Source organism: Neovison vison, chromosome 2, assembly GCF_020171115.1.
Source record: "Neovison vison isolate M4711 chromosome 2, ASM_NN_V1, whole genome shotgun sequence".
Lineage (NCBI taxonomy): Eukaryota > Metazoa > Chordata > Mammalia > Carnivora > Mustelidae > Neogale > Neogale vison.
Window position 1 is genome coordinate 16634230 of NC_058092.1, and position 14906 is coordinate 16649135.

General features: G+C 55.8%; 1 protein-coding gene across 2 annotated transcripts in view; it reads left to right on the plus strand.

Moving 5' to 3' along the window:
* The first annotated feature begins 553 nt into the window (after nt 1-553).
* EPHB2 (EPH receptor B2) overlaps nt 554-14906 on the plus strand; it is a 183431-nt gene continuing 169078 nt past the window's right edge. The window contains exon 1 of one of the 2 annotated variants that reach the window (XM_044237400.1): nt 554-682. In XM_044237400.1, coding sequence (XP_044093335.1) covers nt 622-682 — 61 coding nt within the window. In that variant the 5' untranslated portion in view covers nt 554-621. The remainder of the gene's footprint in view (nt 683-14906) is intronic. The other variant, XM_044237399.1, reaches the window with a different exon arrangement.

The following is a 14906-nucleotide window of genomic DNA, read 5'->3' on the forward strand; positions in this document are numbered from 1 at the left end:
CCCGGGTGGCAGGGCTGAGGCAAGGGGGTGGCACTCCCGGCCCTGACAGGTAGGGCCAGCCCTCGCTTTGGGCAGCCCCTTCCCCGCCCTCCCCCCGGGTCCCCTCTCCCTGCCCCTGTCAGCCGCGCCAGACGCTCTCCGGCTTTGCAGCATTCAATAAAAATTCAGAAACATTTGGGCTGAAATCGCTGCTTTATCTGGAGGAGCCACAGCGCCGGGAGAGACCACTGCTGCGCGGGGGGAGCTCCGGGTCTCCGTCGCCCCGACGCGCGAGGTCTCCGCGCACCAGCACCCGCGCCGCCCCCGGGGTGGGCCCGCAGGCGCTGGGGGTGCTCGGGCTCGGGGGGCGCGCGCGGCCAGCTGGGGCCCCGGGCGAGCGCGGGGGGCGGCGGCCGGGCCGGGCTCCCCCCGCGCCCGCGGCTCAGGTGGGCCGTGCCCAGCGCTGGCGGAGCCCGGGTCCCCGTTCTGCCCGGGCTGGATGGCTCATTCTGCTGGCTGCGCGGTGGCGGCGGCTGTGTGTGCGCCGCGCCTCGCCGCTCCCCCCCGGCCCCCCGAGCCCGGGGCGCGCGCTGCCGCCCGGGCCCCGCGGCGCCGCGGCCCGAGGCCCCGGGAAGCGCAGCCATGGCCCTGCGGAGGCTGGGGGCCGCGCTGCTGCTGCTGCCTCTGCTCGCCGCGGTGGAAGGTGAGCGGGCGGGCGGGCGGGCGGGCGATGGGGGCGGGGAGCGGCCGGGCACGGGCGGCCGCCGGCGCCCACCTCCGCCCCGCGGCCCGCAAAGTTTGCCCGGGGGCTCGCGCCGGGCGCAGGTGGCCTCGGGGAGGTGTGTCCGGCCGCGCCGGGAGGCGCGGGCCCCGCGGGCGCCCGGCGAGCGGCGGGCGCTGATTGACTGTGCCAGGAGGAGGCGAAGGGACCATCTTGCCGAGGCTTTGTAGCCAGCCCGGCGAGCGCCGCCCAGGGCCGGGGGCTGCCCACGCGCGCTCGCCGCCCCCGGCCCGGGCACCCCCTCCGTGCGGGCCTGGCCTGGCTCGGCACGGGGTGCAGGGGCGCCGGCCCGGGGGCCCGGCACGCAGTCGGGGCTGGAAAGTTTGGCAGGGAGCAGAGGGAGGGCGGCACCGCGGCTGGCCGGGGCGGGGGCCCGCGGTCTGCGCCCCCGGGATGCGGCCGGCGCCCCGAAGAGCAGGGGTAGGGGGGGACTGGCAGAGTGGAAGTGAACGCGCCAGCCCCCCTGCGCCGGTGCCTGCCCATCGCCCGCGGCGTACAATGCGGTCCCCTCCCGGGGAGGACTCTGGGGGGCGGGGGATGGGTCCGTGGGCATCTCTCCGCGGCGCGGGGTCTCCGGGCACCCCTGCCGGCCACCGCCCCGCTGGCGGCAGAGCTCAGCGTGGCCGCTGGAGCCCCGGGAACTCTCCAGCTGCCGCCAGGGCCGGACCAGATGCTCTTGCCATGTGTTGGCCTTGGCCGGGGTCGCCGGTCCCTCTCCCCATGGCTTCGTGTGTTGGTACCACCCGACCCCCAAGGGGTCAGGGTGGCTGCCAGGTCTCCCGAGCCAGCTTGCTCTGAAGGGAAAGTTAGTGGGCTCTGGGTGTGTCCACAGAGATGGCCAAGCTTGTAGGGCGAGAAATGAATACGAATAATGATTCTCACGCGTACTGCACTTTACAGTTTCCAACCCGCTTTACAGTTTATGAAGTACTTCGCACTACATGCAGCTCAGTGGTTTACAACGTGCTGCACAGTTGACAAGGTGCTCTAAGCTTTACAAAGTGCTTTCCCACCCACAATTTTGTTGGATTCCCCAAAATAAGTCTTCCGCAGAAGCCGGGTGGGTATGATTGTTACTCCCTTTTAATAGAAAGGGAAACTGAGGCTCAGAAGGGTCAGCGGCTCACCCATGGCCTTTGTGTAATAAAAGGCAGAACCCAGGGCTGGGGTCTCTGAAGCCTGGGCTCTGCTCATATTGCTGGCTTTTCTTGCCCCTAGAAGGGTGAGCCCTTCTAGGATTCTGCCACCCCAGGCTGAGGGGTGAAGCATATGTTCCCTTCATAAAGGCCACTTTAGGTGGGTGGGGAGCCCCTTCTCCTTTTGCAACTCAAAACAAAAACAACAGAACAAAAACCTGATCAGACCAGGAGCAGGACTGTGGCTGCTGCAAAGGGCATGATGGGGGACCCCATGCTGTAACTTTAGTTTTATGCTTTTGTGTGTGTGTGTGTGTGTGTGTGTGTGTGTGTGTGTGTGTGCTTTAGTGACCACAGTTTGGGATTAGAGGGGTGTCCCTAGATGGCAGTCGGTTTCTCGGACACAGGCAGCTGTCCTTCAGCTCCTAGAGAATTTGGCGGTTGCCTGTGGTTTCCCAGAGTGGGGCCACTGGGGCACCAAGGGTGCCACGGGCCCTGGGTGTGGAGGGCAACCCGGGGCCTGGCTGCTGGCGGGAGTTCCCTGGAATATGGCTGAGGTACCACTTATTAACTATGGCTTTGGGGAAATGACTCATGTGTTGGCCCGCTATACATTGGGATGTTTACAGTATTATGGGGAGCTTGGCATAAATATTGCTCTTTAGGTTGCCGTCAGCGGTGCTGGAGGGGAAGAAAATTGGCCCCTCTCGCGTTGGAAGAGGCCTGGGTGTGTTTTTAATTACCATGGGGTGGATGGAAGGCCCGTGCCTGTCCAGCCGTGGCCCTGGCTGGGGATGGTTGGGATCTCATAGACTGTGGCTTGGCTGGACTATGGGCCCCGGAACACAGAGCTGATCGGCTGCTGACATCACGGGAGGGGGTGAGGGCACCCACCCTTGGGGTGGGGGAGGGCACTCCAAACCTTGCTTCAGGCCCTTCCTTTGCCCCTCCACCCCCAAGATACGAAGCAATCTTGTCTGTTAGGGGTTAACCAGGAGCTGGCCAAACAGATGGGGCTGTGGTGTGAGGTGGAGGTCAAGGGCCCTGCTTCTGATTTACCCCAGGACCCTGGGACAGCTCCCTCCCTTACAGCGGCCTCAGTGTGCCCCTGTGTAAAATGGTCTAGGAGGTCTCTTGGGGTTCCATGATATGCACCCACTTGCTCTCTCTGAGCCTGTTTCTTCCTCGTCAGGCGAAGGCGCAATTATAGGGCCCATCCTTTCTGTCTCATGGGGGTGTTCGTGAAATTCAGACCACATAACGGACAAGAAAAGCCCACCTTAAGGAGCTGTGTATGGCCTTTGGGGCATGGGGGATGAGGATGGGCAGGGCTGCTCGTGGCTCATCCCAGAAGTGACGGGGTTCAGCTGGGAACAGTGCAGTCTGTGGAGACAGGTCTGCAGCTTGGGGTGTCGGGAGGACTGCCCCTGCGGCAGAGTCCCCCGAGTCACATGGCCAGCACTCCCTTCCCTCCCTGCTCCTCATACCCTATGGTAACAAGGTTGTCCCGAGCATCAAGATCTTAGGAAACCCCCAGGCTTTAGAATGAGAGAGGGGAGAGAAGGTGTATGTGCTCCAGGGGGAATGGGGGGGGAGCTCCAGGATGAGTATGGCTAGCTCAGTAACTCCCCCAAACCATGAGATACTCCCCGTCCCCTCACCCAGGGAAACACAGTCTGGAGCATCTGGAGTGGGGGCTTAGAGAGGGATGGAAGTGCTCGGGGGACACGTCCAACAGGAGAAGAGGCCAGTGACAGACCAGCCACTAGATGGAATCCAAAGGTTGAAGTGTAGAGAAAATCGGTCTCTGTGCATTGGCTCATTTGGTCTCCAAATGTTTGTGGAGTTTCCTCTCTGGCCGCTGTGGTGCTAGACCCTGGGGCCAGCAGGGAGATAGGGGACAAGCTGATAGGGAAAACAGTTGGCAGTATATAATGTGATAAGTGTGCCCCAGAGTGTTGCCAGGAGGAAGTCGGGCACCACCTGGGGCTCAGGGACCGGTTAAGGATGGGAGAGGGCGATTTCCTCTTTTATGGTTTTAGTCTTTGCCTCGTTCTCTCTCCCTGTTTCATTCTCCCTGCAATGAAACTTCCCCAACCACCTGTCACAATAAAGAACTGTGTTCTCTCTAAAAGTGAAGGAAGCTGCCTTTGAGACAAGAGGACGAGGAGGATTTTACCTGGAAGGAGAAGCAGCGTGTGGATGCATGTGGCGGCGTGGGCTGGGGGCTCACTTGGGTGCGTCTGGGGACGCCGGGTGTTGAAGGCAGCAAGAGGGGGATGAGGCTGAAAGTCGAGGGCAGGAAAGTCCCGAAAGGCTAGGATGGAAGGCTGAGGAATTTGGGCTTGATGCTGAGGGCAGTGGGGAGCCATAGAGGGACCTGGCCAGATTTGTGTTTGGAAAGATCTCCGCCGGCCAGTGTGTGGGATGTTCAGAGGAGCCAAACGTGGCCCCACGCACTTGAGAGAAGGCCGGCTTGGCTGTTCTCTGCTAGACTGTGGGCTCCCTGAGGATACGTACCTGGCTTACTTTATGTCCGCAGTTGTGGTAAAAAGAGGTCAGTTCCAATGCCACCTCCCCAGAGGCCTTCCGTGATTACCTCATCTAAAACAGACTCAGTCCCGCCACTTTCTAACCCACCTGCTTTGTTTTGCTTCCTAGCACGCGCGGCCACGCGACCCGGTACCACGGCGCTGTTCGTTTCCTTGTTTAGTATTCACCTGGCCTGCTAGACTGTGAACTCTGGGAGGGAAGAGGCTGTTAGCGACCGTGTTTGCTGTGGCATCCCCGTGCCTAGAACTGCACCCGGTCCCATGGGTCCCCGGGAACTGAATGACACAATCCGCTAAGGCACATTGAATGAATGTGTGCCGAGTTGAGCGCGTGAACGAATAGATCACATTGTGTTCTGGGGTAAGGGTCAGGGGAATGACACAGAGATGAAAGAGAGAGTCCACCTGGCCGGAGAGAGGAAGGAAGTCTCCCCGGAGGGAGAAGCTGAGGGTCTGGTTGGAACAGGTACGCAGGACACAGCTCAGCCAGGCCTGAGGGTTCAAATAGGCGAGCAGCCCCTATGTGCTAGACGTCGTCCCCTTCTTATGAGGGTGGAGGGAGCCCGCCCTCCCCCCAACACCCTTCTGGTCTCTGCCACCACCCCCTCCTGGCTCTCTCCTGGGCCTACCTCTTGGGCATTGCCTAAGGCCCAGCGACCTTCAGTGGGATTAATTTGGAATTGGTTTTCCTTTTATGTTTGTTTCTTCTGCTTTTCATTTTTAAAGGAGGCTGCTTTCATGTATCCATCTTAGCCAGGAAATCTGGGCTTAGATTTAAAACCCAAATGCTGTATAATTCAGAAGCAAGTTGACTTATTCATTCATTCCCATATCCATCCATGGGCACCCACTCCATGTCAGGTGCAGGGTCGGGGGAAGGCGTTCTGGCTTCGGAGGGGAAACAGAGCCAGCGTGGGGTAGAGAAGAAACACCACGTTCTAAGGCAGTCGGATCTGGGTTTAAAATCCCAGCGTGCTGTGTCCTAGGCAAGGAACTCAGATCCCCTGGACTTCTGTTCCCCCAGGGGTTTCAGTGGACACCCACAGAAAGTGTCAGACACTCAGGCACGTGGCCGTGAACATCCAGGCCCTTTCAAGGACCCCTCCCTTGGAGCGTAGGCGTAGTCTGTTATGGCCGTGTCCTAATATGGCCTCCTTTTTGGCATTTGGATTGTGCAGGCAACAAATCAACTCTCAGTGTCTCTCCCAACCCATGGTGGGGGCTCCCAGCGCCCCCCAGTCTTGGGATGGCAAGCCCCCAAGCATGGGTGGGCCCTGAACTCCATCTCCGCCTCCTCCTCCACGCCTTGTTGGGGGCAAATACTTGGGTTCTTCTACCAGAGGGACTCTCAGCAGGGGTCCACAGGCCTCCTTAGTTCTGGGCATCTGCGATCACCCTGAGAATGTAATTGAGTACTGGATGTTTATACAGATTTTCCTAGGAAGAGGGTCCTTAGTTTCAGAAGTTGCTCACTAATGGTGAGAACACTAACACACGCAGTGGGGGGCTTGCTTCTCCTAACTCTGGAATCCCAGATTTGCTCCCACCCCTGCCAGCCCTTCTGCTCTGCTGTGGCCCCAGGCCCTCCCACGAGGTGGTTCTTCCTGGTGCTTTTGCCTCTCTCCCCCCAACAACTCCATCAAGGTTTTGCATCGGCTTGAGAGCAGGTGAGGTTCTCTGGGCAGCTGTGCCAGGCTCTCAGCAAAGCCCAGGGTGGCAGCAGGGCAACTCCGCCACCCAGGGCTCACCTATGAGTTTAGGCTGCTGGTCGGACCCCTGCGGGAAGGTGTGGATGGAGCTGGCTGGGGACAGGAGGCCTGGACCGGGCAAGGTAGGGGAGCTGTGCTCTCTCTCTGGGTGGAGGGGTGAGATCAGGACGGCCTCCTGGCAGAGGTGGGCCTGGCCTGCTTGCCTGACTTAGCTGGAGATTTGATGGATCAAGAACAAGGCCTAGGAGTCTGTATCTTTAACACATTCCCCTGGTCTTTTCCATTGGGCAGACAGATTTGTCCCCCAGAGGCCTAAGATAAACCACAGGACTCCTGGGAAAAAGGAAGAGAAGCCGCAGCGGGAAACTGGAAAAGACTGAAATGAAGCGAAATCAATCAGAGTTAGCGCCACCTGCCCGGGCTGCCTGCCTGCTGGTGAACGGAGAGGCTGGGCTGGGGGGAGGGCCGGGAAGAATGTTTGCACAGCTCCCGGGGGTGGGGCAGGCGGTTGATGGGACAGCACCGAGAAGCTTCCTGATTGGGATCGGCTCAGTCTGATAAGGCGGCTGGAAAGCCCTTTAGGGCCTCTTAAGGCAGCTGCCTTCTGGAGGGTGGGAGAAGGGACACCTGTTCCTTTGGCGCCCCTGTGTCACCTGGGGAGCTTGGGCAGGCCACGTTAGCCTGGCCCATGCGAGGTGAGCTTCCTGGAACTATCTATCACCCTGCTGTAGCCCCCTGGGGGCAGGGGGTGTCCTCAGGGAGGAGACCTTGTGCCTGCTCTGTGGCCCATGACAAGTGATGTGCCGAGCGTTAGCTCCCTCACCTATAACCCAGAGATGTAAATGCATTTGCTTCGCACTGGCTCCTGGAGAGGATTAAATGAGATGCTATAACAATGACCAGCCATGCAACCTGCCCCGTGGTTGTTCCCGGACGTTCACTGGTTGTCATTACTGTGAAATGTCGGCACCTTCACTCCTCGCCAGAGTGCTTGCTCCTTTCTCTGAAACCCCACAGCCCTTTAGCTTAGCCCTGACCACTTTCTCTCTTGTTCCATAAACAGCCTAGCCTGGGGGCTACAGGAAAGGGTTCTGGAGTCAGACCATCCTTTACTGTGTGTCCTCTGGTGGATTACTGAACCTGTCTGAGTCCCAGCACCCTGTTCTCTAAAATGGGGATAACAGCAACACCTGGGTGGCTCAGTCGGTTAAGCATCTGCCTTTGGCTCAGGTCATGATCCCAGGGTCCTGGGTTCGAGTCCCGCATCAGGTTCCCTGCTCAGCAGGGGGGTCTGCTTCTCCCTCTGCCTCTCCCCCGACCCAGCCCCCAGTTTGTGCAGTTACACACTCTCGCTCTCTCTCACTATTTCTCTCTCAAATAAATAAGATCTTAAAAAAAAAAAAACAAAACGAGATGGGGATAGTTTCCTGTTCTTGAGGTGGTTGTGAGGAATGAACGTGTTAATCCACACAAGATAAAGCCGAGTGTGTTCATCAGGGCTGATGGCCATGGGGTAAATATTAACCGGTCGTTACTGCCCTATACCAACAGCAAACGGGCTTCCGAGTGGGGAAGCATGGGTGCTGACTCACTGGGGGACTCCCGCTCTGGCTCCCCCCACACCAATTCACTCGACCGTCGGGAAAGACCAGAGATACAGTATCAAGTTCTGAGCCTTCTAAGGCAAGGATCTGACTCTTCCTGGGTAGTTGAGAGACCCCCTCCAGTTTCTCTCTCTCTCTGGGACCCATCCCTTCCCCAGTTCTGCCTTCCTAATCTCAGGAGAGTGGTGGGCTCCTCTATAGCTATGTGTTCCTTCTTGTCTCTGCCTGCCAGGCAATGTGCCATGATAATGATAACGGCCATTGATTCTTGGGCCAGACATCGGGCATCGTGTATGTCATCTGGTGCAAGTGCCCCAGGAGCCACCATCCGGTTTTAGTGTCACGCCCATTGTACAGATGAGAAAACTGAAGCTCAGAGTTTTAGCCCAAGGACCTAAAGCTACGCAATGGGAGTTGGGAATGCAAACCCAGGTCCGGATGACTCCAAAGCTCTTGCTGCTTACTGCCACTCAAGCCGCTTTTGGAATGTGTCTCCTAGCCCAGAGAAAGGGCTTGGCTCTGGCGAGGGTCTCCAGGGCAGCCGTCCAACCTCTGACTCCATCAACATCCTGAGATAATGCAAGCGGGAGGGTTCTGGAACTCACAAACCTGCCATAAAAATGCAATCTCTGTCATAATGGCCAGAATAATGTTGTTCTAACTTAGACAAATCGGGTGTTAACTCGTTATATTGTAAGGGGCGCCTCCACAGAGATGGGAGATGCCGCGCCATTTGTAGCTTGTACTTCCAAATCTGTTAGCTCATCGGGTTCTCGCAGCAACCCAGTAAGTGGGCAGGAGCCAGGGGGCCCATTTTAGAGATGAGAAAACTGAGGCCTGGGGGGGGATAACACTGCTTGCCCAAAGTCAGCAGCCAGACCAAGCTGGAAGCCCAAGGCCAATCTCAATGGCCCAGAGATCATCAATCCAATTCGAATTCTTTGCCAACATTTAAAAATCAAGAGATTTTAGAGAGAAATCCTCTTTCTGGCTTCTGTGAAAAGTCAGACAATCTGGCTTCACTGGGCGCATATCCTACACGGCCACAGTTGGTGGAGCCAAGTAGTGGCTGCCTCTTCCAACGGCTTGAGAGCTGGGGGTAACTTGCTACCAACTTGCGTTACACCTTTGTGTAACTCTTCTTCTCCTCCTCCTCCTCCTCCTCCTCCTCCTCCTCCTCCTTCTTCTTTTTAAAGATTTTATTTATTTGTGGCGCCTGGGTGGCTCAGTGGGTTAAGCCTCTGCCTTCAGCTCAGGTCATGATCTCAGGGTTCTGGGATCAAGCCCTGCATTGGGTTCTCTGCTCAGCAGGGAGCCTGCTTCCCCCACCCCCGCCCGCCCCCTGCCTGCCTCTCTGCCTACTTGTGATCTCTGTCTGTCAAATAAATAAAATCTTTAAAAAAAAAAAGATTTTATTTATTTATTTGACAGAGAGAGAGAGAAATTGAGAGAAGGAACACAAGCAGAGGGAGAGGGGAATGGAAGAAGCTGGCTTCTCGCTGAGCAGGGAGCCTGATGCGGGGCTTGATCCCAGGACCCTGGGATCATGACCTGAGCTGAAGGCAGATGCTTAATGACTGAGCCCCCCAGGCACCCCTGTGTAACTCTTCTTGCCCCTGGAGGCACAAGTTTTCCTTCTAGATCTGCCGCCTTCTCCCTGTGTGATCTGGAGTAAATTACTGCCCCTCTCTGGGCCTTAGCTGCCTCTTCTCGTAAAATGAATGGGTGAGACTCCATGGTTTGGGAGGCCCCTCCCAGCTCCTGCATTCAATGCCCAATGCCAGACTCCAGGCAGGGAAGGGAAGGGGAGAGCTATAAAGAGCACAGGGATCTGTTCCTGGAAAGTGTATCAGTTATCTTTTGCTGCGTAACAAGTCATCCCAAAACTTGCTGGCTTAAAACAATGAGTTATTATTTGTTCTGATTCTGTGGACAGGCTGGGTTCTGCCCGGCATTCATTCTGCTCCTTGTGGCATTAGCTGAGATCACTCATGAGCCCACACTCAGCTAGGTTGTGCCGGAAGGTCCATTGTGGCCTCATGTACCTCTCCAAGGCCCTGGTCAGGATGGCGGGGGCTGGGCCTGCTCTCGCATTCCTCAGGATCTCTCACCAGCAGTGGTCCAGACTGACTTGCTTTCCATGGTGGTTGGCTCTCAGGATGGGGAAGCAGAAATCACCCAGACTTCTGAAGACCCAGGCTGTAATGTTACAAAATAACACCCCTGCCACCAAAAAAAGGTCACAGAGCCATATCAGATTCCTCCTGGACTTCCTTATCAGGTTCAACATGGGGGGAAATAAACTGGACTGGATTTTCTGCTCATTTGTTAAAGGAAAGTCCCATTTCTTTCTTTCTTTCTTTCCTTCTTTCTTTCTAAGTAAGCTCTGTGCCTTGTGTGGGGCTCGAACTCACAACCCTGAGAGCAAAAGTCACATGTCCTGCTGACTGAGCCAGCCAGGTGCTCCCAAGAAAGCCCCATTTCTAGCTCAGTGGTTTAACACATAAAATTTGGCTCTGCATTGCCCATGGTCTTCAGCACATCTTTGGAGGAGATGCTTAGAGATTGGTATCTCCCACCCACCCACTTCGCCACCGGCATACATCTCCAAGTGCTCTGAGCCAACCTGTGGGCCAAACTTGGGCTTAGACCCCCCCTTAATGGGAGGAGTGGCTTTGTGTCTAGTCATGCCAATGGGAGGCATTAGCAGTGGCCATATTTGGAGACGATCTGCTACAGGGAGCTTATAGTCTGGTGCAGGGGTGTGTAGAACAGGAAGCCAGAAACCCTACTCCCTACCTTCTCTTCCCTCTCACTCCAGCCCCCCACTCCACCCCCCCACTACTTCCCTGCCCTGGCTTCCAGGGTGATCTGTCCCCCCCGAGAGGGCGAGGGACTCTCCTCTTCACCTTATCCCATGCTCAGCACAAAGCTTGTGACAGGCATGAAATAGATGTTTATGCAGCAAATGACAAATAATTAAACACGGCAGCCAGAATCACAGATATTCAAGATCTGGCATGAGGCATAAGATCAGAGAAGGGGGCCCTGGTTTGGTGGAACTGAATTTGGAGAATGGGGCCAAGGCACTCCTGTGGCCTGGGGCAGGACACATCACCCCTCAGGGCCTCAGTTTCCTTATCAGTAAAATTGAGGATCATGATTTCACTCACCTCAGAAGGCCATGGCAAGGAGCAACTGTGTTCTTCACTGAGCTGTAAAAGAACCTGTAACGATGTGACCAGTTTGTCACTCCCACCTTGGCCAAGGGCCACTACAGGGGTAGGGAAGCCTTGGCGGAAACTAAGAAGTCTAGAGGCATTGGCCTCCTGCTGTCAGATCTAAGTTTGGACCGTAGGTTGGCCCAGAGTGCCCAGATATGTTGTGCCAGTGGGGAGATGGAGTGGGTTGGGGGGACACTGAGCTCTGAGTGGGAGCCGATTGTTAGACGACAGTGTCCCAGAGATAGGACCTGTCCTCCAAGGAAGGCAGGTGCTACCCGCTCCTGACTGTGTTGCTGTGCTGGAATTGGGGTTCAATGCTCTCACATCCTCTGATTTTTCAGTGTTTTGATGTGTATGGGAAAAAAGAGCTTTTACACGTTTGTGCAGTGCCTTCTAAAACGTAGTCCTGGTCAACCCAAACCATGTTTGGGGGCTGGATCTCGTTCACTGACTGGCAGTTGACAAGCTCTGGTTCAGGTGTGGCGGGGGCGGGGACGGGGGCGGGGGGAGGAGCCAAATAGCAAGAGCATCGTCGTCCCCATCTTACAGATGGAGAAACGGGGGTGCCAAGAGCTGAAGTGACTCACCCCAGGTCACACAGCTCGTAGGTAGGGAGGTTGCCGGAAATGGGTGTTAATCTTGAATTGGGGGATTCCTTTCCCTGTAATTTCGCTCCACACTTCCTTTTCCTGCTTTCCAGAACAACCCAGAAGCATAAGCTCCTTCTTGCAGCTCTCTGCCGTGTTTGAAAGCAAAGGGCATGTCTTCCGTTGGGTTTCTTCTTTGAGGTAGAGTGGCTGGAGTGGAAAGCCCTTGGTCTTACAATAGAACCGTGCCAGGTTGGACCTTCGGCTTGACTCCACAGCATGACCTTGGCCCTTTAACTTACCTCCTTGAACTTCCATTTCTTCCTCTGTGACACTGGGCTAGGAAAGTCTTCCTAAGAAGCAACTTCTTAGATGATTCTTAAGGAAGAGCCGGGGAAGACGCGGCGAGGCAGGCATTGTAGGCGATGGGATGGCATCTGCAAAGGTCCGGGCGGGGGGGTGCCTCTGAGTGTGCGGTGCGCCAGGGAGCTGGAGAGAGCCCTGTGTGGCTGAGAACAGGGCGTGCCAAGCACCAGGGCGGGGTGCAAGCTGCCTGGCCGCAGCAGGGAGAGAGCGTGGGGTCAACATTCCCATTATGGCGACGACATATGTCCACAGCACCAACTTGTCACTTGGCCTGAGTCCATGGGAAGCCGGAAGGACAAAAAGCATCGGAAACATGTAAGTGGGGAGAAAGCGGCTTAGTGCACAGTGGGATGCGTCCCGCCTGAATGGGGCTTCTCCGCCTCTCACGGGGAGGCAGAGCCTGGGAACAGCCTCGGCCCGAGCCCGCAGGGCCTTTCTGGAACCCACGAAAGGCCGTGGCCCAGGGAGCCTGTTCGAGTCAGGGCCCCGGCCCATTCGTCCTCTTGCCTGTCCCCATCAGCGTCAGCTGTCATTCCCCCACGGCCTCAGATGGCAGCTCCCGTGGCTCTCGGGAGAACAGCCCAGAGGCCCTGACGCTGGGTGTCCCCGAGCCGGCCCGGAAGCCCGGCCATGCCAGCAAAGCTTGGGACTCCCTTCTGGAGTTGAAAGGGTTCTGATGTCCCCTTGGCCTGGGTCCAGGGACGTGGAAGAGGCAAGAGACCCCAGAGGAAGATCCTGGACGTTGGAGACGGGCAGACCGTTCCAATCGCGGCTTCTCCCCGTGTCTGTCGTGTCACCTGGGGGTAGGTCACTTCATCCTCCTCCGCCTCAGTTTCTCTCGTCTGTAAAAGGAGGATGATCTCGCCTGCCCTGTGGCCTCGTCTGGGGGAGTTAAAAGAGATGACGTATGAAAGCAGGTGTTTGCTGAACCCCTCCCCGCCTCAGCTTCTCAGCGGTTCCTGTGAGAAGAAGAAGAAGAATCATCAGAGCAGCAACTAACATTTACCGAGGGCTTGCTAGAGACCAGCCACCGGATTTGGGTGTTACTAGGACCTGCGTCCTAGAGACGAGAAAGTTAAGGCTCAGAGATGTTAAGAAATTTGCCTACGGTCAGTAATGGAGCTGGAATCCTATCTCTGGGAGCCTGACTTTACGACAGATCAACAAAGAGTTGATTTCTTCTTCTCTTTCATGTTTCAAATATACAGGAAAGTTGAAAGTGTAGTACAATAAACACCAATGGATCCTTCACCCAGATTCAACAGTTATGGAAGATTTTGTCCCATCTGCTCCCCTCTGGGTACGGGTATGTGTGCACGTATGTGCGTGTTTGACCAGAAGTTACAGGCGTGGACAAAGAACTAATATTATTGAGAACTGACATATGCAAGTCTAAAGCCCATGTTCTTTTTTTTTTTTTTTTTTTTTTAAGATTTTATTTATTTATTTATTTGACAGACAGAGATCACAAGTAGGCAGAGAGGCAGGCAGAGAGAGAGGGGGAAGTAGGCTCCCTGCTGAGCAGAGAGCCCGGTGCGGGACTCGATCCCAGGACTCTGGGATCACGACCTGAGCCGAAGGCAGATAAAGCCCATGTTCTTAACCACTATGTTAGATCACACGCTGAACCTTGGCAGCGACTGGGGAGGGTAAATAGGGTTCCCTCCAGTCAACCAGCTACTTCCCCCTGGTTTGCTCATTCAGTCCCCACCATGGCCAAGGCGGGAGCCATCGTGGCTTTTTCAGTTTTGGAAGAGGGAAGAAAAACTCAGAGTTCAAGTAATTTCAAGCAAAATATGAGGTTGGGATTTATACCTGCATCTGCATGATAGCAAAGCCTGTCCCACAAAATGTTGGGGGACCCACTTTTCTCCCTTCCGGATGTACCCCTATTGTCACCACCAGAATGCAATCCAGGTCAGCAGAGGGCAGTTTGGTTCCCAGCTACAGAATAATGTGGCCCTTTCTTTCTGGGTATCGAGAGGAAATTATAGAGTCCAGTGGACTTGGAAAAACTGAGAACTGGCCCACGGTTCACAGTTAACCAGGTAGTTATAGGGACTCAGGCCTTTGGACTTCTAGAATCCACCATGCTGTTTCCTGTTGCCCCCTTTCCTGGGTGGCCCTCTCTCTGGCTAATTTCTGCTGCTTATCAAGACCAAGCTTGAGCATCTCCTCCTGTTTGAAGCTTGCTCTGACCTCTCTCTCTGGTCCTTCCTGCTGCTGTGTACGATGTTGAGCCAACAATCCTTGGTGGCCTCTGTACATACCCATTTTATAATGTGTACTGTGTCAACATGCCTGTCTTCCCCCCTACCCCCAGCCATACTGGGAGGTCCTCAACCATACTGGTTGGGTAGTGTACAATTGGATAAGTGGATAGCAGCTCAACAGTTGGATGGGTGCTTGAGCACCCATTGCTTGATTGTCGGTTGGATGGGTAAGAGGCTGGATGGAAAGAGGATGAATGAATGAATGGATAGTTGCATGGATGGATGGACGGTTGGCTGGCTGGCTGGCTGGCTAATGGCGGATAGCTGCATATTTTAGATAGCCGGATGGATAAATGGGTAGAAAAATTAGCAAACACCGAAACCACAGTGCAGTTCTCCACCTCTCTAGATGCCCTCTGGTATTTAGACTGTGATATTTCCTTATTCTCCAGTTTCTGGCCCTGGAAAGTGCTGGCAAACAGCATACTCCCCAGGTTTGGAGAACTCTTCTGAGCCATTGACTGTGGATTTGCCAAACTTTCTGCACTGGGGAGTTCTGGAGAAGTTGGCCCCCAAAGTGAATTTCTGTAAAGTAAATCCTATTTTCCCATTGACTTGGCTCATACTTTTGGAGATATGTTCCTGCTGTCAGGGGCCGGTGCTCTCAGAGGCTGGTGACAGGTGGAGGAAGAGCGGGAACTCCCCTGGGCATCAGCTGCCCTGAGCTTCCACTCGCTCAACCTTGAGAGCAGACT